Here is a 19,955-nt window from a genome sequence, read left to right on the forward strand (position 1 = left end):
GTTCTGTCATCATTTACTCCCCCTCATGTTGTACCAAACACATACCCGTATGCCTTTCCTCTGAGGAACAAAAAAGGAGACATATTAGGTAGATTGTTCCAGTCATCATTCTCTTTTATTGCATTTCTTTCTTTCTTTTTACAATGAAAGGGAATGTTGTCTGAGGCTAACATTTTGCCTAACATCTCCTTTTGTGTTCACGGAAGAGTTCCAAAAACAAGTCACAAAGGTTGGGAATGACATGGGAATGAAGGTGTGCAAATGACATCAGAAAATTCATTTCTGGATGGACTAGAGAACGATTAAGCTGCAGGTAGAGCTCCAAAAAAGGGCGAGAGCTCCAAAACGGCAGCAAAGGTATACAGAGCCGAATCGACAAAACTATCCAGATTCCACAGAGGATATTCAATATATCTTTATTGCTGGATTTACAGTAGAAGTTGAAAAATATATGAAAAACTTGCTCTCAGCATTTTCTTTGTCTCTAGTAATCCCTTTTTCATGAAAAGGTTTTATCATAGGTTTATGAAACTGACAAATCTGCCAGTTGGGAAACACTGCCGTGTGGATGCACATTGAATGCAGCAACATGGATTTGTTATAACAGGTCACTATGAGATAGAAAACATCAATTGTTCAGCACCATAACCCCTCACTCCAAAGTGCTCTGTGTAAAGGTAATATAAATATCAGCATCTGAAGTGATTTCCTATGTGTGATGGGGAAAAAAAAATGTAGTTAGAAAATTCGAGAGCGACTGCATGTGATATGGCACATGTGAAACTTACATTTATGCATATCACGCTTGTACTGCCGGTTTCATCTATCCATCCACCTGTCTGTCAGTCTGTCCATCTATCCATCCATTTATCCACTGTATTTATCTCTCCATCCATCCACCCCCCACATGGAAGTGAGTAAAATACTAATGTTTACAAGCATACTCTCAGATCTTTGTAGAAAATTATAGTAGATCACTATTAATCTATAGTTGTTTGTTTTAAATAGCCACATTTGCTCTGGTTTAATTGAAGGAATCTGTTCTCTCTCAAGAGATAAAATAAAACAAAAAACAACAGATATACTGTATAGCTCAAAATTAAGACAAAGTATTTTAACTGGTTATTACTCACCAATACTGCATTTACATCACTGAAATCAGCACTATTGCATTTATGATCATTAATTGAGTTGAATTAGCAAATGTGTTCCTCAGCAAACTTTTATTAAATAGCTAATTCAGATGACAGAACAATTGGCTTTCGGCACATGACAATTTTTTCCTCCAATGCACAAACAGCTTAATAACTATATGACAGAATACCGCTGAGATTTACTCTCTCTATATTCTATTATTTAAAGGTAAAAGTTATGAATACATTATCAGCGGCCCTTGCTGTGCTTTTTGCATTCATTTGAATAATCAATCATTTTAGCGCTCAACACATAATGAGCTGCGCCCACAGAAATAGAGACTCACAGTTGTGGTTGTGCTAACATAGTCTATTTCTTTACATGGGAGCAAATTTGTAAAACCACCTCAATTTGTTAAAACAAACCTCCTGTATTAACTTAAGCTGTATTTTGGTAAAATGGCACTTCCATTTGCCCAAAAATGAAAAGTCATTATTTTGTCCGCTATCGAGTCAGTGAGTTGAACTTGGAGACCGGATCACCCTGTTTACAGAAAAGAACCGGCTAAATAGAACAATTCTCATCTGAGTCAAACCGATTCGGTACTCAATGATCTGGTCGCAGCAGTTCTCAAGTTCACTTGACTTATATTTTGGTCTGTTGGCTGGCAACATGGCTGGGTCTAAGGGGGACTGGGGGGCATTTCCCCCCCCTAAATTTGCCTCGAGCCCCTGCAGAAACTTCTGATGGTGAAACAATAGATTTTTTTATTACTCTCAATCTCCACTTTAACTTTCACATTCAGATGAAAAGTGAAAGTGGAGATTTAGAATAAAAAAAAGGACTTAGATTTTGATCTGTTTCTCACCCAGACCTATTATATTGCTTCTGAAGATATAGATTTAACCTCTGGAGTCATATGGATTACTTCTATGTTTCCTATGTGATTTTTGTAGCTTCAAAGGTCTGATCACCATTCACTTGTACTGTATGGTCATACAGATCGGAGATAATCTTCTAAAAATCTTTGTTTGTGTTCCCGCTGAATAAAGGCACATACACATCTGGGATGGCATGAGGGTGAGTAAATAATGACAAAATGTCCATTTTGGGGTTCATTTTGAACCATCCCAATTGGAATAATCGCACATGATTCATGTGAACTAATTTTATGGTGCTTATTTGTCATTTTTGGAGCTTGACATACATGTTTGCCACGTCATTGTATGGCTAAGGCCTGTGTGTAGATTCTCCTTTTGTGTTCCACAGATAACATAGCAAATGTTTTAAAACAACAGGAGGGTGAGTACCCTAAATTAATGGATTTTTTATTTTTGAGTGAACTATTCCTTAGAAAAACTGATTAAAAGAGTGACTGCCTCAAACTAAATGGCATACATGATTAAACCTGGTAAAACTTAGAGTTTTTATGTAATTTAGAGTAGATTTTAACAAGCATTTTGATATTTTATGTCACTAACACTTCAGTATGAGTCAATTATAAATTGTGCATCACAGGACATCAGTAGATCTGTAGCTTTGTACAAAGGAAACCCCTCCAGGGCTTGCAGAAATTCAGATGCTGGCTGTCTGTTGGGAATTACTTGCAGTGCATTTCATCTTTAAAGATTGTTTCCTTGTTCTTTTACACTGGTCCTTTTATCTTTAAGGCCCAATGGGCCCTTTTACCACGCACATCATTTTGGCAAAATACTGTATGAAAAAGGCCTTTGGGAGACACTAAGACGTGATTTATGGGGGTCGCTTTTTATTTCCGTTGGATGCCTCTCATTCCAGTACACAAACAACACTGGCACTTGCTAAATATGTGTGAATTAGCATTAGACCGCGTGGAACATTCAACTTGATAGTGTTTGAAATTCAAGCCCCGTGATACTTTAACATAATGTAGAGGAACCTGAACTGCAAATTGTGTTTGTCAGATTTGTTTTTATTCTCTAGGAAGCCATTCAAAAGAGACAAAACAATACATTAAAAAGAAATAATATGAGAGTGGGCAGCTTCTTTTAAAAAAGTTTCAGGATCTCAATAAGTGCTGTTGCTTTGGGGATAATTCAATTATTTCGGCTCGCTTAAAAGACACATTGTCACGCAAATGGAAATGCACATTCAGTTCATTATAAAGAGCACCAAAATGACCCCATCTCAGCAAAGTACACTAATAACTTTTTTATCTCAGAATTCATGCCTCCCTAACGGTTTCTTTCTTCAACGATCATTGAAAGAGATTGCAAGTGGTTCATTTTATATCCATTTATACAACAACACTTATTTTTATAGCGCAGTAATATCGCTCGTATAATGAAAGCATATGCCGATGAACAACACTGGAATATCTTCTTAAACCTAAAGCAATGAAGAAGGTAGCTTCAGATTGATTTCAAAGAAAGATGTTTGCAAATGGTTTAATAACATGATTGGTCCTTTCCAATTTTGAGTCGAAATGCAGCCTCAAAAGACTAAAAATGTCTATTATTAATGTCATAAGAGAACAATTCCCCCATGACAGCCCATGCCTACTAGCGCTTACTCTTTAGTTTAGAATGGCACGAACACAAGTGGAGTGATACAAACAGTGAAGCGTCAGTTCTGACTAATTTAATTTAAATTAAAATATAAACACAATATTATAAAAAAAAAAATAGTATAACTTGATGGAGCAGGATTCTTTTCTTTTCTTGTACAAATTTATACACTGCAATATTTATCATAGTCCATTATCACGTCCAAAGTCTGGTTACCTTCTCTCTGCATTGGTAGTGTCTATACCACTTTTATTTAACAAGAGAATAGGAGTTGATGTTGCTGTCTTGTCATGGTTTGAAGGAAGGATTCTTTGACTTCCACAGACACAACTTCAAGTTACATGTTTGTTATTGAAAGAAGTCCATTCTGTTCCATTAAACTTCACTTGTTCTTCAAGCTGGGAGAGAAATCAAAACACATGATTACATTTTGCACAACAACAGTAGCAGAACATATATGCACATATACTAAACATGGCACCTTGAATTCTGCATTGCATTTAAATGTTTTTGTCTTTCATTTCCACTTGCTCATTTTGTTCTCCTCCGTTCAAGTTGTATTCTTTGTAACCCTTGCAAATTCTAAACAAATGTGTTGGCAATACACTGCTGCTTTTATCATGCCAATAAAACACAATTGATTCTAATCGAATTGATTGTCATAAGCAGCCTCCATCTGAGCATGACGTAATCTCTTTACTATAGATGATGGACAAAGGGTGTGCAAAAAGTGACCCAATCTGAACTCCATGCAATGACATTCATTGCCCTTTCATTGATCCATCATTGACTTTCCAATTCCGGCCGCACACGCTCCCACAGCACAAATGCAGAAACGCTCAATGAAGCCGAGTCACGAGCCTCTGGCCAGAACTGCGACTCCTTGTACTCAGTCAAACGATTAGTTCCATCAGGTCATTGAGGTTAATGGACTGGGGTTCGAAAGATGAACAAATCAGAACAACCCAAAAAGCATGAAATTTAGGTTTCTGCCAACCAAATCCCCTGCTGTGTTTGGCAGCGTTTCGGGAGGTGAATAGTTCAGAGTGAGTGTTTAAGTACCCATGACTAAACAGGCTTAGAGAACATATGCCTTAGCTCTCATTTCTTGCCCCGAGTATGTTAAAAAAGCATTCAGCTCTGCGTGTTCCCTTCGCCATTATTACACATATACAGTAAACGTAAAGATAATTTTAGGGGAGAGCAGAGATAACACTTTATAAATGTAACATTGGTAATAGCTTAATTCATAATGTTTGGTTGGGAACCTAGATCTGGTTCTTATTTGTTATCAGTTCCATTTTTTTTTAAAATACCGGAAATGTTTGATTTTCATTACTTTCGGTTCAGTTAACAATTCTTGAATGTGAATTTTTCAGCAGATGTGGACAGAAAACAGTACTGAAATACTCTGCCCCTCTACTGAATCTACACCGTGAAACACACAGCATCACTGTCATCCTATTCCCGAAAGAATGACTCGAATGAGATTTTGAATTTATAGTGCGAAACACAGTGCTACCAGTGTAGTCTGATTCCTGAACAAATGACTCTTATGAGCCGGTTCTTTGAATCTGCAGCACAAAACAACACAGCATGTCCATGTAATGCAGTTCCACTAATATATGAATACAAATTTTTTGCAAATGTTTGTTTGTTTATAATTTTTCTAATCTTGTTTAATACACTCAAAAAATATTTTAGCCCATTTTTATTACACATTTTAATTTCATAACAAAATTAAATCATTGTATAATAAATTGGGTAATGTTGAACCAAATTCAATAAATTAAATCTAAAATATTTAGGCTTTTAAATTTAATTTGATCAAAGATTACTAAGATTAATTCAGTTGGACGGAATTGTATTTATTTTGACTGCATATAGTTACAGATGTACCAATTATTGGATTCAATTTATGCCTCTTAAAAATATTTGAAAAGTCATTAAAAATACTGTTTAAACACGTCTTTTGCAAGAACTGTATTAAATGCATCTCTGATTTGTTATATCTGCTCTGTTGAAATCTGAAATGATCTCATCATTTGGCAACAGACTGCTGAGATATGAGAATAAGAATTGCATTTACTTCCAAATATCGCTTCCTCAAAAGTAAGTATCATTAATGGAACCATTAAAGAATCGTAACCATAAAGACAAAACAGAAACAGAACTGGAGTAGTTAAATTCCTCACGATTCCCATCTTTACAATGCATACACAGTAGTCCTAAGGTCTGTGCACACAATGGAATCCCCATAACTTGCTCCAAAATCAGTAAAAGTCAACATCGAATTTGAGAAGAACCTTCAGTAAGTTAAAGTGATAGTTCACCTAAAAATGTAAATTCTGTTATTTATTCACACACATCGTTTAACTCATATACCTTTCTTCTGTATAAAATAAAAGGAGATTCATTCAACAGAATGTTAGAGAATGACAGTCTCAGTCACCATTCACTTTCATTCCTGTTTTTTTACCATACAATTAAAGTGAATGGTGACTGAGACTGTTAGTTCCATTATCATTTTGTGTTCCATGGAAGAAAGAAAGTCATACAGGTTTGAAAACAAAATGTGAGTGAGTAAATGAAAATTAAATTGGCATTTTTGTACGGACTAACTTTCTGTCTGCATAAATGTAGCTACTCTGCCCTCCAGCTTCTCTCTTGAATCATTGAGCATTGTGAATTGTCCTTGTGCACGCTCAGAGCCTCTTTTGCATTCTTATGAACACATACCGCATGCAGAAAGGGTGTGTGTAATAATGCCACCACATGCCACTCGGTGACAGCTTGGACACGCCTGGCTGTTCCCATCATGCATCTCACGTTCCTTCTCCTTTATTTCTACCGCATTAGCATTCCACGCAGCGTGTTACGTTCTGACCTTGCCTGCTCCAGTGCAGCCTCAGCATGGAAACTGCGGCCTGCACGGTACCATTAGGACATGGCCCGGTCAAGCGGAATATTGATTCAGAGCAGATATTGATCCCATATACACTCCATTAGCTTCTCTCGCATGAGCACAATGCACGTTTACACCTAGTGCCTGCTGCTATGAGTATTGCTATTGCACATTTCCATACAGTAATATTTGCATTAGCATCCACATGACATTAATGACATGTTAAAGGAATAGGTCACCCACAAATGAAACTTCTTTCATTATTTACTCACCCTTGACATTCCAAACCTATATGTCTTTCTTCTGTATAACACAGCAAGAGATGTGTGGCATGGGGGGCGTGGTCATGTGTCGGACTGAGGAGGAGAGAGAGCGGCAAGCCTTGTCACCTGGTTCACAATTATCCCTAACACCTGTCTCTCGTTATAGTGATGCGGAGGGAGACCAAAAGGAATGCCAGAGAGTCGCCAGAGTGGGCAGAGAGCGAGTGTCCAGAAAGCACGACTGCCAGAGTGTGCTATGTTTAGATTATCCCACTGTAATGAGATCTTAGTTCGTGGGCAATGGAGGAGTCAGGAGACAATGAAGCAGGTTCAAGGTCAGTGCTTTAATTTGCACTTTGATGCATACACACGATGGTAACCGTCATTATAAACGTAAAGATAATCAAAACATAGCACACTCTGGCTGTCGTGCTTTCTGGACACTCTCTCTCTCTGCCCACTGATGCTCTGGCATTCCTTTTGGTCTCCCTCTGCATCACTATAACGAGAGGCAGGTGTTAGGGATAATTGTGAACCAGGTGACGAGGCTTAACGCTCTCTCTCTCCGACACATGACCACGCCCCCCCCATGCCACAATATGTTAAGCAGAATGTAAAGGACTGACAGCCTGAGTCACCATTCACTTTCATTGTAGGGAAGAAAGATCCAAAGTGAAATGTGACTGAGGCTAATATGTTGTCTTACATTTCCTTTTTGGTTCCACAGAAGCAAGAAAGTCATATGGGTTTGGAACGACATGAGAGTGAGTTTTCACAGCATTTAATTTCACACAATTCAATGTGGCTGATACTCACTTGTTCTGGTGTTTGGAGCCCTGCAGATGTGCGTGATATTGTGCCACAGAGTTCAGTGTAACACAGCAGACCTTGCATGTGTGGCTCCGATTCAGGCCTGAGAAAACACACGCACATATGTTTTCTATTACGCTGGGGACTTTACATTGACTTCTATTATTTATTTTGAGCTAATGATATTGTCTATCCCCTACCTCTAAACCTAACCCTCACTAAAATCTTTTTACATTTTCATTGAGACATTATTTCATATTTTTAATAAGACGTTTTCCTTGTAGAGACTGTTGGCACTGTGTAGGTGATTTCAGGTTTTACTGTCCTTATGTGGATATTTGGTTCCCACAATGTAGGTAAAGACAGGGTGTGAAGGATCACCATACATAAATGATATTACATGAAATGATGCAGCACATTGCTATTCTCTCTCAAGCAAAAGATCATATTTGACAAACCCAAAATGATGATAGCACCAGTGACCCTGTAAACAAGCCAGATTTTATGTTTTCTTCACATGTAAACATAAGCTTATAACTATACATGACTCATATCATCAAAGAGCATGTTCGTGTGTGGAACCATCTAGGCCTGTTACGTAATTTTCAACAGGGTGATTAGTCTTAAAGGGATAGTTCGCCCAAAAATGAAAATCCCCTCATCATTTACACACCCTCATTCTGTTCTAAACCTATATGGAACACAAAAGGAGATATTATACAGAATGTGTAGCCTCCATCACCATTCACTTTCATTGTATGGAAAAAAGATGCAATGAATGTGAATGGGGATTGACAGTAACATCTCCATGTTCCACGAGAAGGAAAAAGAGTTGTACAGGTTTGGAATGACATGGGTGTGAGTAAATGATGACGGAATATTCATTTTGAGGGGAAATCGATGAGGTACCTATCCCTTTAAATGCGACCCTTAAGCTATCCCAAGCTGTCTTCCTGTGTTTAAACAAGGCCAGATAATGAATGGAGCCTCATCCTGGAGCCTCATCGATACCATTTAGCACAGATCTATATTTAATCAAAACCGTAGATTACGCCGGCCTCATCACCGTTTACGCTGTACTACCGCAACACAGATGAAAGAAATTCCTCAGTGTTTCCTTGATATTGTGCACTTTCACAATGATTAAAAAAATATAACAGAAGGGGCTATGAAACACATTGACAAGTCACATTCACCCACAGCTCTGTCTTCCTACACCAAATCTGTTCTCCTCCTCTAACTAGGACAGGCCAGTGAATTATAAGCTTGTGGAAAGCTTGGAATATCAGTCACTGGCTACATGTTAGGTGGGAGGTCAGATTGGAATACTACATAACATGTTTTTATTATTGCTGAACATTGATTCAGTTACCAGCTGTTTCTAAAGTTTGACATTTTTGTATTCAATGCTAGCAAGTAATACAAACAAATACAAAGTTGGGGAGAAACTGGCTAAAAGTGGTGACGCTCCTAACCTTTTTCAGAACATTTTGTCAGTAGCGTGACAGTAGATCAACTGTTTTCAAATCAGTGTAGCTTTTCCAGTAACAAGCCACTTTTTCAAGTAACAAGTTACAAGTAGCAGTGCAGTGCGACAACATTCTACAAAACTGTTTTAATGTCAAATTGAACAGTCCATGCTGCTTTACAGATGGGTGAGCTGAGGCAATAGTCTAACAAGCTTTCATTTGGAAAGTCTGATTTATTATATTTAGATAAACGTTGCTGCTCATCGCAGTGCTTTCGACTAGGATACTATATTAATTAGGGTCAGTTATATACATTTTTTTTTTCTTTTGTTGTTGTTGTATTTAGTGTACATTTATCTTTTCAAGTTTAAAGGGGTCATGACATAAGGAATATATTTTTCCTTGATCTTTTAACATATAAGAGGTAATTGTACTATAAAAACATACTGTATGTTTCAGAACTCAAAACGTTCTTCGTTCTCACTATAAAAAGAGGGTTAGGGCATTTGTTGAAACCATCCAAATCAAAGCCTTGTTTACCTAATCACTTCAGTAGACCCACCCAGTTAGCAGTGAGATGGGAGGTCAGTCAAGAGCAGAGTGCCAATCATAACAGTGGGCATTTACTGTCAAGTCTTTCAGGAGAAGCGAAAGAGGGTCAGAATGAGGGTGTAAAATAATCACGCTTTAAAAATATATGACTGTTATTTGTGCAAAGAACAAATAAATACTAATATTATAAGTTGGCCTGTCAAAGCATTTATAAGACATTACAAAATGTGGCTTTGTAAGTCAATATACTATATATTTCCATATTCCATATTATTATATTATATTATATTATATTAGATATACTATCATTGGACTACACAGTCCAAATTAATCCATTTTGTAACTGAACTAGTTAACCTGTCTGAAACTATTTATAAAAACGTATTTTCTTAGAATGCGTCAATGGACACAAGCATCAGACGTACGCTTTTGGAGCATCTCACTTTGGTTGTGTTGCGATTTCCGCTTACTGCCCTCTGCGGAAAAGAAACTTCAATCTTGAATTGCTCCGATTTTAAGAATATTCCTTTTTATGACCTGGGAACATGATTTATTGCATTTCTTTTATAAAAAGTAATTTTTATATAAGCAATCGCACTGTGACAAATCAACAGTCCTAATTATAATTATAACATATTAAAATAATAAAAAAGCATGTCATGACCCCTTTAGCGCTGTCATCCTAATTGAGATTCATTATTCATTCATTGGGAGAATACTCAAATACTTAAAAAAGTGCCCACTTAAGTTGCTTCCAAGTAGTTAGCTCCTTATTGTTAGTAGCTTGTTACTAGCTCCACTACCCATTTGGGTAGATTGACTGTAGTGACTACTTTAAATTATGACTAGCTTGTAGCTTGGCAAGCTACATTTTCAAAATCGCTTCCCCAACCCAGCAAATACTACTCTGGTGTACATTCATATAGGACTTGAGCGTAGAAGTCTCATATTATAAATGTAATGTTATATTTGATAGAGCCATATTCATCACAAGCACACAGCAAAAATAGATTTTCTTCAATCCATAGCATGCACTATTATTGCAAAGTGTAGTACTGGGAAGCCTTGATTAAAACTGCAGCAGTGAGTCATATTTATGAGTCATAAACGTGACGTAAGGGACAGACTTTGCAATCTAATTCTAAATGCAACATTCGGCCAAACTGGCAGGCAGTAAACACCTCCCATGAATTGAATCTTTTCTATCCACACATCAAAAACTCACAAATAAGGTGGCTTTGTTGTGCTAAATTGGCGGCATTGTTGGTGTGTTTGGCAAGCAAAGATCTTGTGCTTGGAGGGGCTTTTTGTTGTTTTGTTAATTACCTATTGATAACTGCCTCTAACGAAAGCTCTTCTGCTGAATAATGCAGATCTTTAATGAAATACTTGCTTGTGAAAAGACTCTAAAGAGCATTAAATTCCTCAACTGAGGCTTGTAAAAGAGTGGATGGTCAATGCTGAAATTTTATCTGTACTTAAACTGTGGCATTTATGGTTGTGTTGTTTATGACTATGAACCACATATTGATGACAGTAAAAAGTTGTTCACTCTCATGGCGAAATCGTAAGGATTCATACGACTTTTCTAAATTTGGCTAATTCATATGATATCTTACGAGTGCACTGTTTTCGTATGACTTTCACTACAGCCAATGACATCGCTGGACATTATTTCCATCGAATACGGCGACAATTACTTGCTTCTGTCACGCACAACAGCTTCCTATCATGTTTACACACTCTTCTGATCAGTTAGGTTTAGCTAAGTGGTTTGGGTAAGGGTATAATATTAATAAGCATGCCCTTAATGCCTCATGCGCCAAACTCAAGTTTACTTCTGCATTACACATCTGGGCATTTGCACGTGATGAAATTTACATACAAATTTAACTCATAGGAAATAGCCAACTCAGTAAAATATGTAAGAATTTTCATGAGACTGGGTTGAAATATTTGTACTTATTTTTAACCCCATTTAAAAGACTAGCATTGCTGGTAACCTGCATGGGATGCTTGTATACTAGTGTCCTTAACAGGCTACTTAACTAGCTTAACCAGCAATTAATTCAATTATGAATACTTTTTTTAATTTATTGAATTAATTTAACATTAATATGCCTTCTGTGGTAACATCTAAATTAACTGGTTTGATTAAAGTACAAAATATTATTTAACATAACTGAATAAACCTGAATACATTAGGTTACCCCATTAGCTGATTCATCTGACCGTTTCAAGGAAGCACGCAGAGAGTATACGAAACATACCAATCAATTCATCTCCGTTTTCTGGACTCTTGCCCAGCTGTGCGAGGAGGTTAGCTTGGGCTGCGTTTTTTTTGTGCTTCTTGCCGTCATAGTGCTGTTTGGCCATGCAGGGGTTGTTGAACCAGGCCTTGCACATCTGGCAGTAGCGATGTGAGAGTCTGTCCTGTCTGGAGGGACTTCCTGGGGAATCTTCTGTCACCATATGCTCTGAACTGGATGTCAACTCTGCAGGAAGGCATAACAGATTTCAGCTGCGGTCACATAAGGCTTTGAGCATGCAAAATAATTTTGGACACCGTAACAGACAAGATATGATGCCACACCCAAGGGTCTTCATTTTTAATAAATAATATATATTACATATCACATTAAATTCAAAATGTTAAAATACAACATCTGATTACTTCCGAACAACAAAAACACACAGCTTTGATATATGCATTCTTTGTATTGAGCCAAGAAATCATTGTGTGACATTTCAATATTCAATTGGTCACACGTTGTCTTGTCATCCGAATTCCCAGGCCAGATTTTGACTAGCTTTAGAGCTCAACTGAATACGTAATTTGTTTACATGAGCTTGCGTTTGCAGTCTCCTGTGTTCGGATGCATAACAATTGAAGTGAATGGAGTGTGAAGTGTGACCATGGTTTAGGGGCAAATTCACAAAACATTTGCATAATTTTTGCATAAGGTATTTCAGACTCTGCGTCTTAGTTCGCAGTAGTTGTTTCATCCTTTACAATCTAGCACAATTTAGCACTTTGGCATTTGCACCTTTACTGAATTTGCATTATTTATTTTGCAAATCGGGTGCTAAAACTACACAGAATGCATGTGCAAATAAACAAAGCTATCAGTAGGTGCAATACATTGTTTGAAAATCCTCCTTAGAACATTCTAGTGTACAACAAAATCTACATAGGTTTTTTTAGGCTTAGACTAAACAAAATATGAAGCTGTGCCCTAGGGGTTAACATAGTGTGCTTCAGACAAAATGAGCCTTGGTGCTCATGTGGGATATGCAGGTTGAAATCCAGCCCACATTTAGTCCTAATCCCGATCCCCTTTCTTGGCCCCATTATTTCCTGAGATCTCTTTACTTCCTCTCTCGATTAAATGCTTAAAGGAATATTCCAGGTTCAGTACACGCTTATTGCAATCAACAGCATTTGTGGCATAATAATCCCAACCTAATTTTCTTAACAAATGTTTTTTTTAAAAAGAGCACAAATCTGGGTTACAGTGAGGCACTTACAATGGAAGTGAATGGGGCAAATCTGTAACATAAAAATACTCACAATTTCAAAAGTCTCGCCACACGACATAAACAATTTGCATGTTAACATGTTTTTAGTGTGATAAAATCGCTTACTACCTTTTGTGAAAGTAATATCCAATTTCACATTTGTTGCCATGATGACATTAGTTCCATAAACCCTAAAACAACAATACAAAATTACAATGTAACCAACTTTACAGCTCAAATAACAAACACGTTTTAACAGAAAAATTCATGTAAGTGCTTTTATAAAATTATAATCTTCACATTCTGCCTTTAAACCCTCCACAATTTGGCCCCATTCATTTCCATTGTAAGTGCCTCACTTTTAAGTTAGTCTTAAATTTTAAGAAAAGGGACATGTCAATCTAATTTCTTGTGGTAATTAACATAATGCCACAAATGCTGTTGATTAAGCTTAACTTGTTTTGAACCCGGAATATTCCTTTAAATATATAAAATACAAATTAGAACTAAATAATATTGAAAGAGCATCAAATGAATTTTTGGAGAGAAAATGGATAGAATTGGAAAATGGAAATAAATAAAATAGAAATGGAGAGAAAGTAAATAATAACTATTCAGTGTGACATATCAACTCATCTTAACAGCCAGCAATAGCCTGGGCATTTTTCATCTTATTTACCAGTATCTAGGCAACAACAGCAGGTGTGTGACAGCATTAATAACACATATTAGAATTTCGGAGACATGCGGATGTGACTAAATTGGCATGTTTTGCTTGCGGTCTGTCTCTCCTGTTATAGCATAGGGCACAGTCTCATGTCAGTTTGAAGTATTTCACAGGTAAAGGCTGCAAATGGGAAACACATGATGTCCCCTGTGGCTGCAACTTAATAGGACACATTCTGAATCTCATGACACTAATATGATGAATAAGTTTCATAAATAGACGTTGAGGTAATTTGTCTCGCACTAGCAGGGATATGCCCATATTTTTCCTGTCTGTTTTGAAGATTAGTGAATTTTTATTACATAGCCGAGAACGCGTGTTTTTTCCATTTTCCTAATCTAATTATATTAATTCCTAAATGGCTAACAAAAGACACTACAATAACAACTATCCCACATCATAATGAATATAAAAAGAAACAGTGGAGCGCAAAAATGGGACCGCTCTTTCCTCGTCTTTGGTTTCTGAAATAGAAGATATTGTGGTAGATGACACTGGCAGTTTTACGATAGTATTTATAGAAGGTGTCAAAATAACCACATAATATGCAACAGTCTTTTTCCTTTTTTTCTGTTTCCTTTTGTCTCACTTTTCATCCAACTCCCAAGGGTGTTTGAACGGAAGGGTTGTTTTTATTATGACACATAATCAGAGTGTGATATGAAATAATAAGTGTAACAAATACATTTAACAAATGGCTGTTTTTAGTTTTGCTGCACTCCTTACAGGTATCAAAAAAGACTTTCAGTTTAGACTCATGCAGGTGGAAACAGATGTCTGAAACAGATGTCTGGTAAGAAGAGTTGTCGCAGACTGAGGCTATGATCTGAATGGAATACTGCGCAGTATACACTAAACACTAAACACTACTGACTATTTTTTGTAAAACATGCATTATTTAGAACAGTAGTAAGCTACATTGTGTTCGTGTGAGCTCATTATGTGTATGTTTAATTGCCGTTCAGTAATCATCTCGTAAATACAAAATAATATTTCACATTTTTATCTAATTTTACAACAAAATTACTTCTGTCTCTTTAGACGCACTGTAAATTAAGGTCAAGTCAAGTGCATTGCTTTTGAGATACAGTATTCTGCACAGTGTGCTCTGGTTGTACAGTATACTGCCCATTGTGGTAAATCTCCTACATAAGGATCATACGGATATAATGCATACAGAAATGTGCATACTGTGCACAGTACACATATATTTACTGCAGAAGTAAGAGTGGTACAATAACCTGAGTTGTGTAAAAGTTAAGAGAATGGTTTTCCACAATATTAAAAGGGCTGTCAATTGATTAAAAGTTTTCATTGAATTAACTACATGATATTGCGATTAATTAACAGCAATTAATCACAAACAGTATATGAATATTTGTTGAGAAAGTCCCCCAAATAAAGGTAATTTTGACACATGACACTATTTACAGTCTACATACTGTATATGCGCTAGTACATTGGAGGAATCCCGGAGTGTAAGAGGGAAACCCCACTATTGCAGCGCAATTCAGCTGCAGGTTGCGATAGTAAGTTAAGGAAACAAAACACAACAACACAAATATTTGGAAATAAAGCAAATCAGCAGAGAGTAAAATAGTGAAGTCTTCCTCGGATGCCATGTTTGTTATTTACACAACCGGCACAGGAAAATTACGTAAAGTTAAATGTTGTTTGAAGCTTAAAAAAATGCATCACAAGACCCATGCATTTGCAGTTGTGCTCCATCCAGCTGTCTTTGAACAGCTGTCGACTTATTACTTGTACACCATGTGTTGTGCTGATTGCCCCGTGTTGAATGCGACATGAAAAACATGAAGGGATAGTTCAATCTTGAATTGCTCCATTGGTAGAGAAATTCTTCATAATGGAATTTACGTACAGTCAGAGGGCATAATGTACATATACGTCTTTAACATGTTATATTTTATGTAATTAATCGAACTGAATTAACACATTAAATCAACAGCCTTATTAATTATGTGACTTGACCTTAGCTTTGTAGTCTTACCCGATTTGCTGTATTTTTTCTTTGCAATGTGGACAAGCAAAATGCAACAATTTTTCCCCCAAAAGTGCAGGGGATGAACTAACAAATTCCCTAAAAGTGGGAAGATATGTTTTCTAAACCCCTGAAGTCAATGGAAGATGTCAATAAAGAGGTACCTGTTTTTGTCAGTCAGCTTAAGATGCAGAGAAACAACGGTGGCACTCCTACTTGATCTAATTCAACATAATTCCCACATGCAGTTGTTCTGGATTGTGTTCCTATCCTGCTCTTTCCATTTTTTATTTTTATGGGTCATTACAAACCCTCAGGTGTTGTGGCCACGCACAGTTATGCACGCTAAGTGAGTCAGATGATATATTCCTCCTGCTAAAGGCCCTGCTCTTATCTTAAACATGCCGCAAGTGACATGCTTGAGAACTCAAAATTATCATGGGCCCAATACACTCACATCTGAATGAACAAATGAAAAAAGGACATCCAGTGGCAGTTGTAATGCTGTCAATTATAGACCAGAGTTTTACATTTTCTGAAGAAAATGTAAGTGGTGACTGTGCAAAATTTGTCACCATGATGCTGTCAGGATGTTATGAGTGGTTGTCTATGCTATGGGGTTGCCGAGGTGTTCTGAGCAGTTTTGTGCATTTCTATGTGGTTTCAAGGGTGTTTTGAGTGGTTGCTAGGTTTTTCTTGGTAGTTGCTACTGGACCAAGCCAAAAGAGTCCTCTTTCAAGTTTCGAAGATATTGTCGATTTGGTTCAGGTCCCTCCTGCAATGTAAGTCTATGGGATTTAATCAAGCTGCACAACTTATCTGCGTATAATTGTTTAAATATAAAAGTTTAACAGATTTAGGGATATAAAAAACCCCTCAATGTGAGCAAAAGTAATTATATCATACATTGTATGTACAGTGCCTTGCCTTAGTAAGCAGTAAACTAATAATAGAGTAACATGCTAAATTCATGCCCTAGAGCAAATCGCCTATTTGAATAATCAAACTCCATCTATGGCTGAGCAGGTAATTTTCTTCTTAATTGGGCGCTTTAGATGTTATATGTGTATAAACACTTATTTGTTATTATCAATGGCCTACAAATATAGTGATGTGGATCTGATCCTAGATCCTCAGGCCATAACTTTTTTAAATCTAATAAAAAAAAAATAATGTCCAACATTATTGCCAACAGAAGATATCAGCTAATATGAAAATACTGGAGAGGGAAATGTTTGTACAGTATATAAAATGCAGCAGAGCATAATACATCACTGGCAGTGACTGCTTTAGACATGTGAAACTTGTTTGAGTACAAATACTGATACAAGAAAAGGTTTTGGCTTTCAAATATGGTGATATAGACAGTTTAGACCTAATCCTAGATTACCACCTCCTACCTTTGGATGTGATGGCAGGTGGCTCCCCCAGCAGTAGTCTCAGTCTCTTGGCGTGGATCTTGCCCTGGTAGTGTGACTGGGCCACCACTGCTGAAGTGAACGACATATTGCACAGCGTGCAGCACTTGTTCTTGTCCACATCACCCTCCGTGCTGCCCTGGGACAACACAGAGACAACAGAGAGGAAGACTCACAGGGTTGATATCCCATAACAAGCACCATTTATCAAGTTCAACTCCTAATATGGGAAGAACAGAATGATTTATGAAACAAATGTGTCATCATTTCTTTTAGAGGAAGATATGAAATTCAGCTGTCACGGTGGCATATGTAGGCCACGCTGTTTGAGAAATCATTTGCAAACTAAAAAAAAAAAGGGTGTAGCACCTATTCGAATTCTTCCACTAACGCAACTGCCCTGACATGCTAAGAGTTTTTCATATTGTCTTCTATTGCTGCTTTGGAGTTGTTATTATTGTAATGAAGCTTCATTCTGTCTTTTTAGGTACATCAGCTTTTCAGATTCCCACACATTTTGACCAATGAAATTCCATGATTTGTCCATGATGACATTTCCAGTCATTCTAAATCAAAAGTAACAGTCAGTATCTGGTGTGGCAACCAGCTGCATTAAGTACTGCAGTGCATCTCCTCCTCATGGACTGCACCAGATTTGCCAGTTCTTGCTGTGAGATGTTACCCCACTCTTCCACCAAGGCACTTGCAAGTTCCCGGACATTTCTGGGGTAATGGCCCTAGCCCTCACCCTCCAATCCAACAGGTCCCAGACATGCTCAATGGGATTGAGATCCGGGCTCTTCGCTGACCATGGCAGAACACTGACATTCCTGACTTGCAGAAAATCATGCACAGAATGAGCAGTATGGCTGGTGGCATTGTCATGCTGGAGAGTCAGGATGAGCCTGCAGGAAGGGTACCACATGAGGGAGGAGGATGTCTTCCCTGTAACGCACAGCATTGAGATTGCCTGCAATGACAGCAAGCTCAGTCCGATGATGCTGTAATACACCGACCCAGACCAAGACGGACCCTCATTTATTCAACGTTAAATGCGAGTCCGACAATCACCCCTGGTGAGACAAAACTGCAACTCGTCAGTGAAGAGCACTTTTTGCCAGTCCTGTCTGGTCCAGCAAAGGTGGGTTTGTGCTCATAGACAACATTGTTGCCGGTGATGTCTGGTAATGCCTTACAGCAGGCCTACAAGCCCTCAGTCCAGCCTCTCTCAGCCTATTGTGGACAGTCTGAGCACTGATGGAGGGATTATGCATTTCTGGTGTAACTCGGGCAGTTGGTGTTGCCATCCTGTACCTGTACCTGTCCTGCTGGTGTGATATTCGGATGTACCGGTCCTGAGCAGGTGTTGTTACACGTGGTCTGCCACTGTGAGGATGATCAGCTGTCCTTCCTGTCTCCCTGTAGCACTGTCTTAGGCATCTCACAGTACGGATAATGCAATTTATTGCCCTGGCCACATCTGCAGTCCTCATACCTCCATGCAGTATAACTAAGGCACATTTATGCAGATGAGAAGGGAATCTGGGCATCTTTCTTTTGGTGTTTTTCAGAGTCAGTAGAAAGGTCTCTTTAGTGTCCTAAGTTTTTATAACTGTGACCGTTCCACAGGTACATGTTCATTAAGTGTTTATGGTTCATTGAACAAGAATAGAAAAATTAGTTTATCCGCTTTACAATAAAATCATTTGGATTTTTACAAAATTATCTTTAAAATACAGTGTTCTGAAAAAGGAATGCTTCTTTTTTGCTGAGTTTATGTACAAGTTTTTATGTAACATAAAAATGATACAAGCAACTTTGATATGGAAAACCATAGTATAATTAAAGTATAGTATTTATTTACGCATAAAGTATAATTAAACACCCAAAATCATAACGAAAGATAAGGAAGATTAACATAACACCAAATTTAGACAAAGAATAGGGCTTGTTTGCTGGACTGGTTAAAGTATCTTCTCCCCTCTTCTCATGCTATGCTTCAGTGTCTGTTGTACTCAATCAGTGTAGCTCAGACGAGCAAACGAGTAACAGGTGCACAAAGGCGGACCTAGGAGAACACACACTCAAAAAGAAAAAGAGAGAGAGAGAGAGGGTGAATGAGAGAACAAGAGTGAAAGTGAGAGAGAGTGAAAAAACTCCACTCCACAGTCACTGACCGTAATATAGAGAAACTAACAAAAAACAGAAACCGACCGAGTTAATAACAGGAGCAGAAACAAACTGACTTGATAAAAACAGCACAATGATAACAAATGATTTGACAAAGGACTCAGAATGAGGAGAGCTTATATAGGGAGAGGTAATTGGGGGAACAGATGCCATGGATGATCAGCTGATTGGTGATGATATTTGCCAAGGCAACTGGAGCTGGCAAACTCAACATGGCACCTGTAAGATACACCAGCTTGTGAGAGACAAAAACCACAGGCAACCACTCATACGAGACAGACAGTCAGTCAATGGAGGCACAGTAAGGCCAGACTGTGACAGTATCCCTCCCCTGACAGATGACTCCTGACATCCATAACAGATAAACAAACACAAGAGGGACTGACCAAGGAGGGAGGGCTGGGAGAAAGACGAGACATG

The 19,955-nt window shown here is 37.8% G+C and overlaps 1 protein-coding gene across 1 annotated transcript in view; it reads right to left on the bottom strand.

Annotated features, from left to right (window-relative positions):
- Positions 1–1,222: 1,222 nt before the first annotated feature.
- LOC127635847 (zinc finger matrin-type protein 4-like) overlaps positions 1,223–19,955 on the bottom strand; it is a 40,353-nt gene continuing 21,620 nt past the window's right edge. The window contains exons 4-7 of the mRNA XM_052116092.1: positions 17,328–17,484; positions 11,950–12,174; positions 7,665–7,761; positions 1,223–4,078 (exon numbers count right to left, since the gene is read on the bottom strand). Coding sequence (XP_051972052.1) covers positions 4,063–4,078; positions 7,665–7,761; positions 11,950–12,174; positions 17,328–17,484 — 495 coding nt within the window. The 3' untranslated portion in view covers positions 1,223–4,062. The remainder of the gene's footprint in view (positions 4,079–7,664; positions 7,762–11,949; positions 12,175–17,327; positions 17,485–19,955) is intronic.

Source organism: Xyrauchen texanus, chromosome 43 (genome assembly GCF_025860055.1).
Source record: "Xyrauchen texanus isolate HMW12.3.18 chromosome 43, RBS_HiC_50CHRs, whole genome shotgun sequence".
Lineage (NCBI taxonomy): Eukaryota > Metazoa > Chordata > Actinopteri > Cypriniformes > Catostomidae > Xyrauchen > Xyrauchen texanus.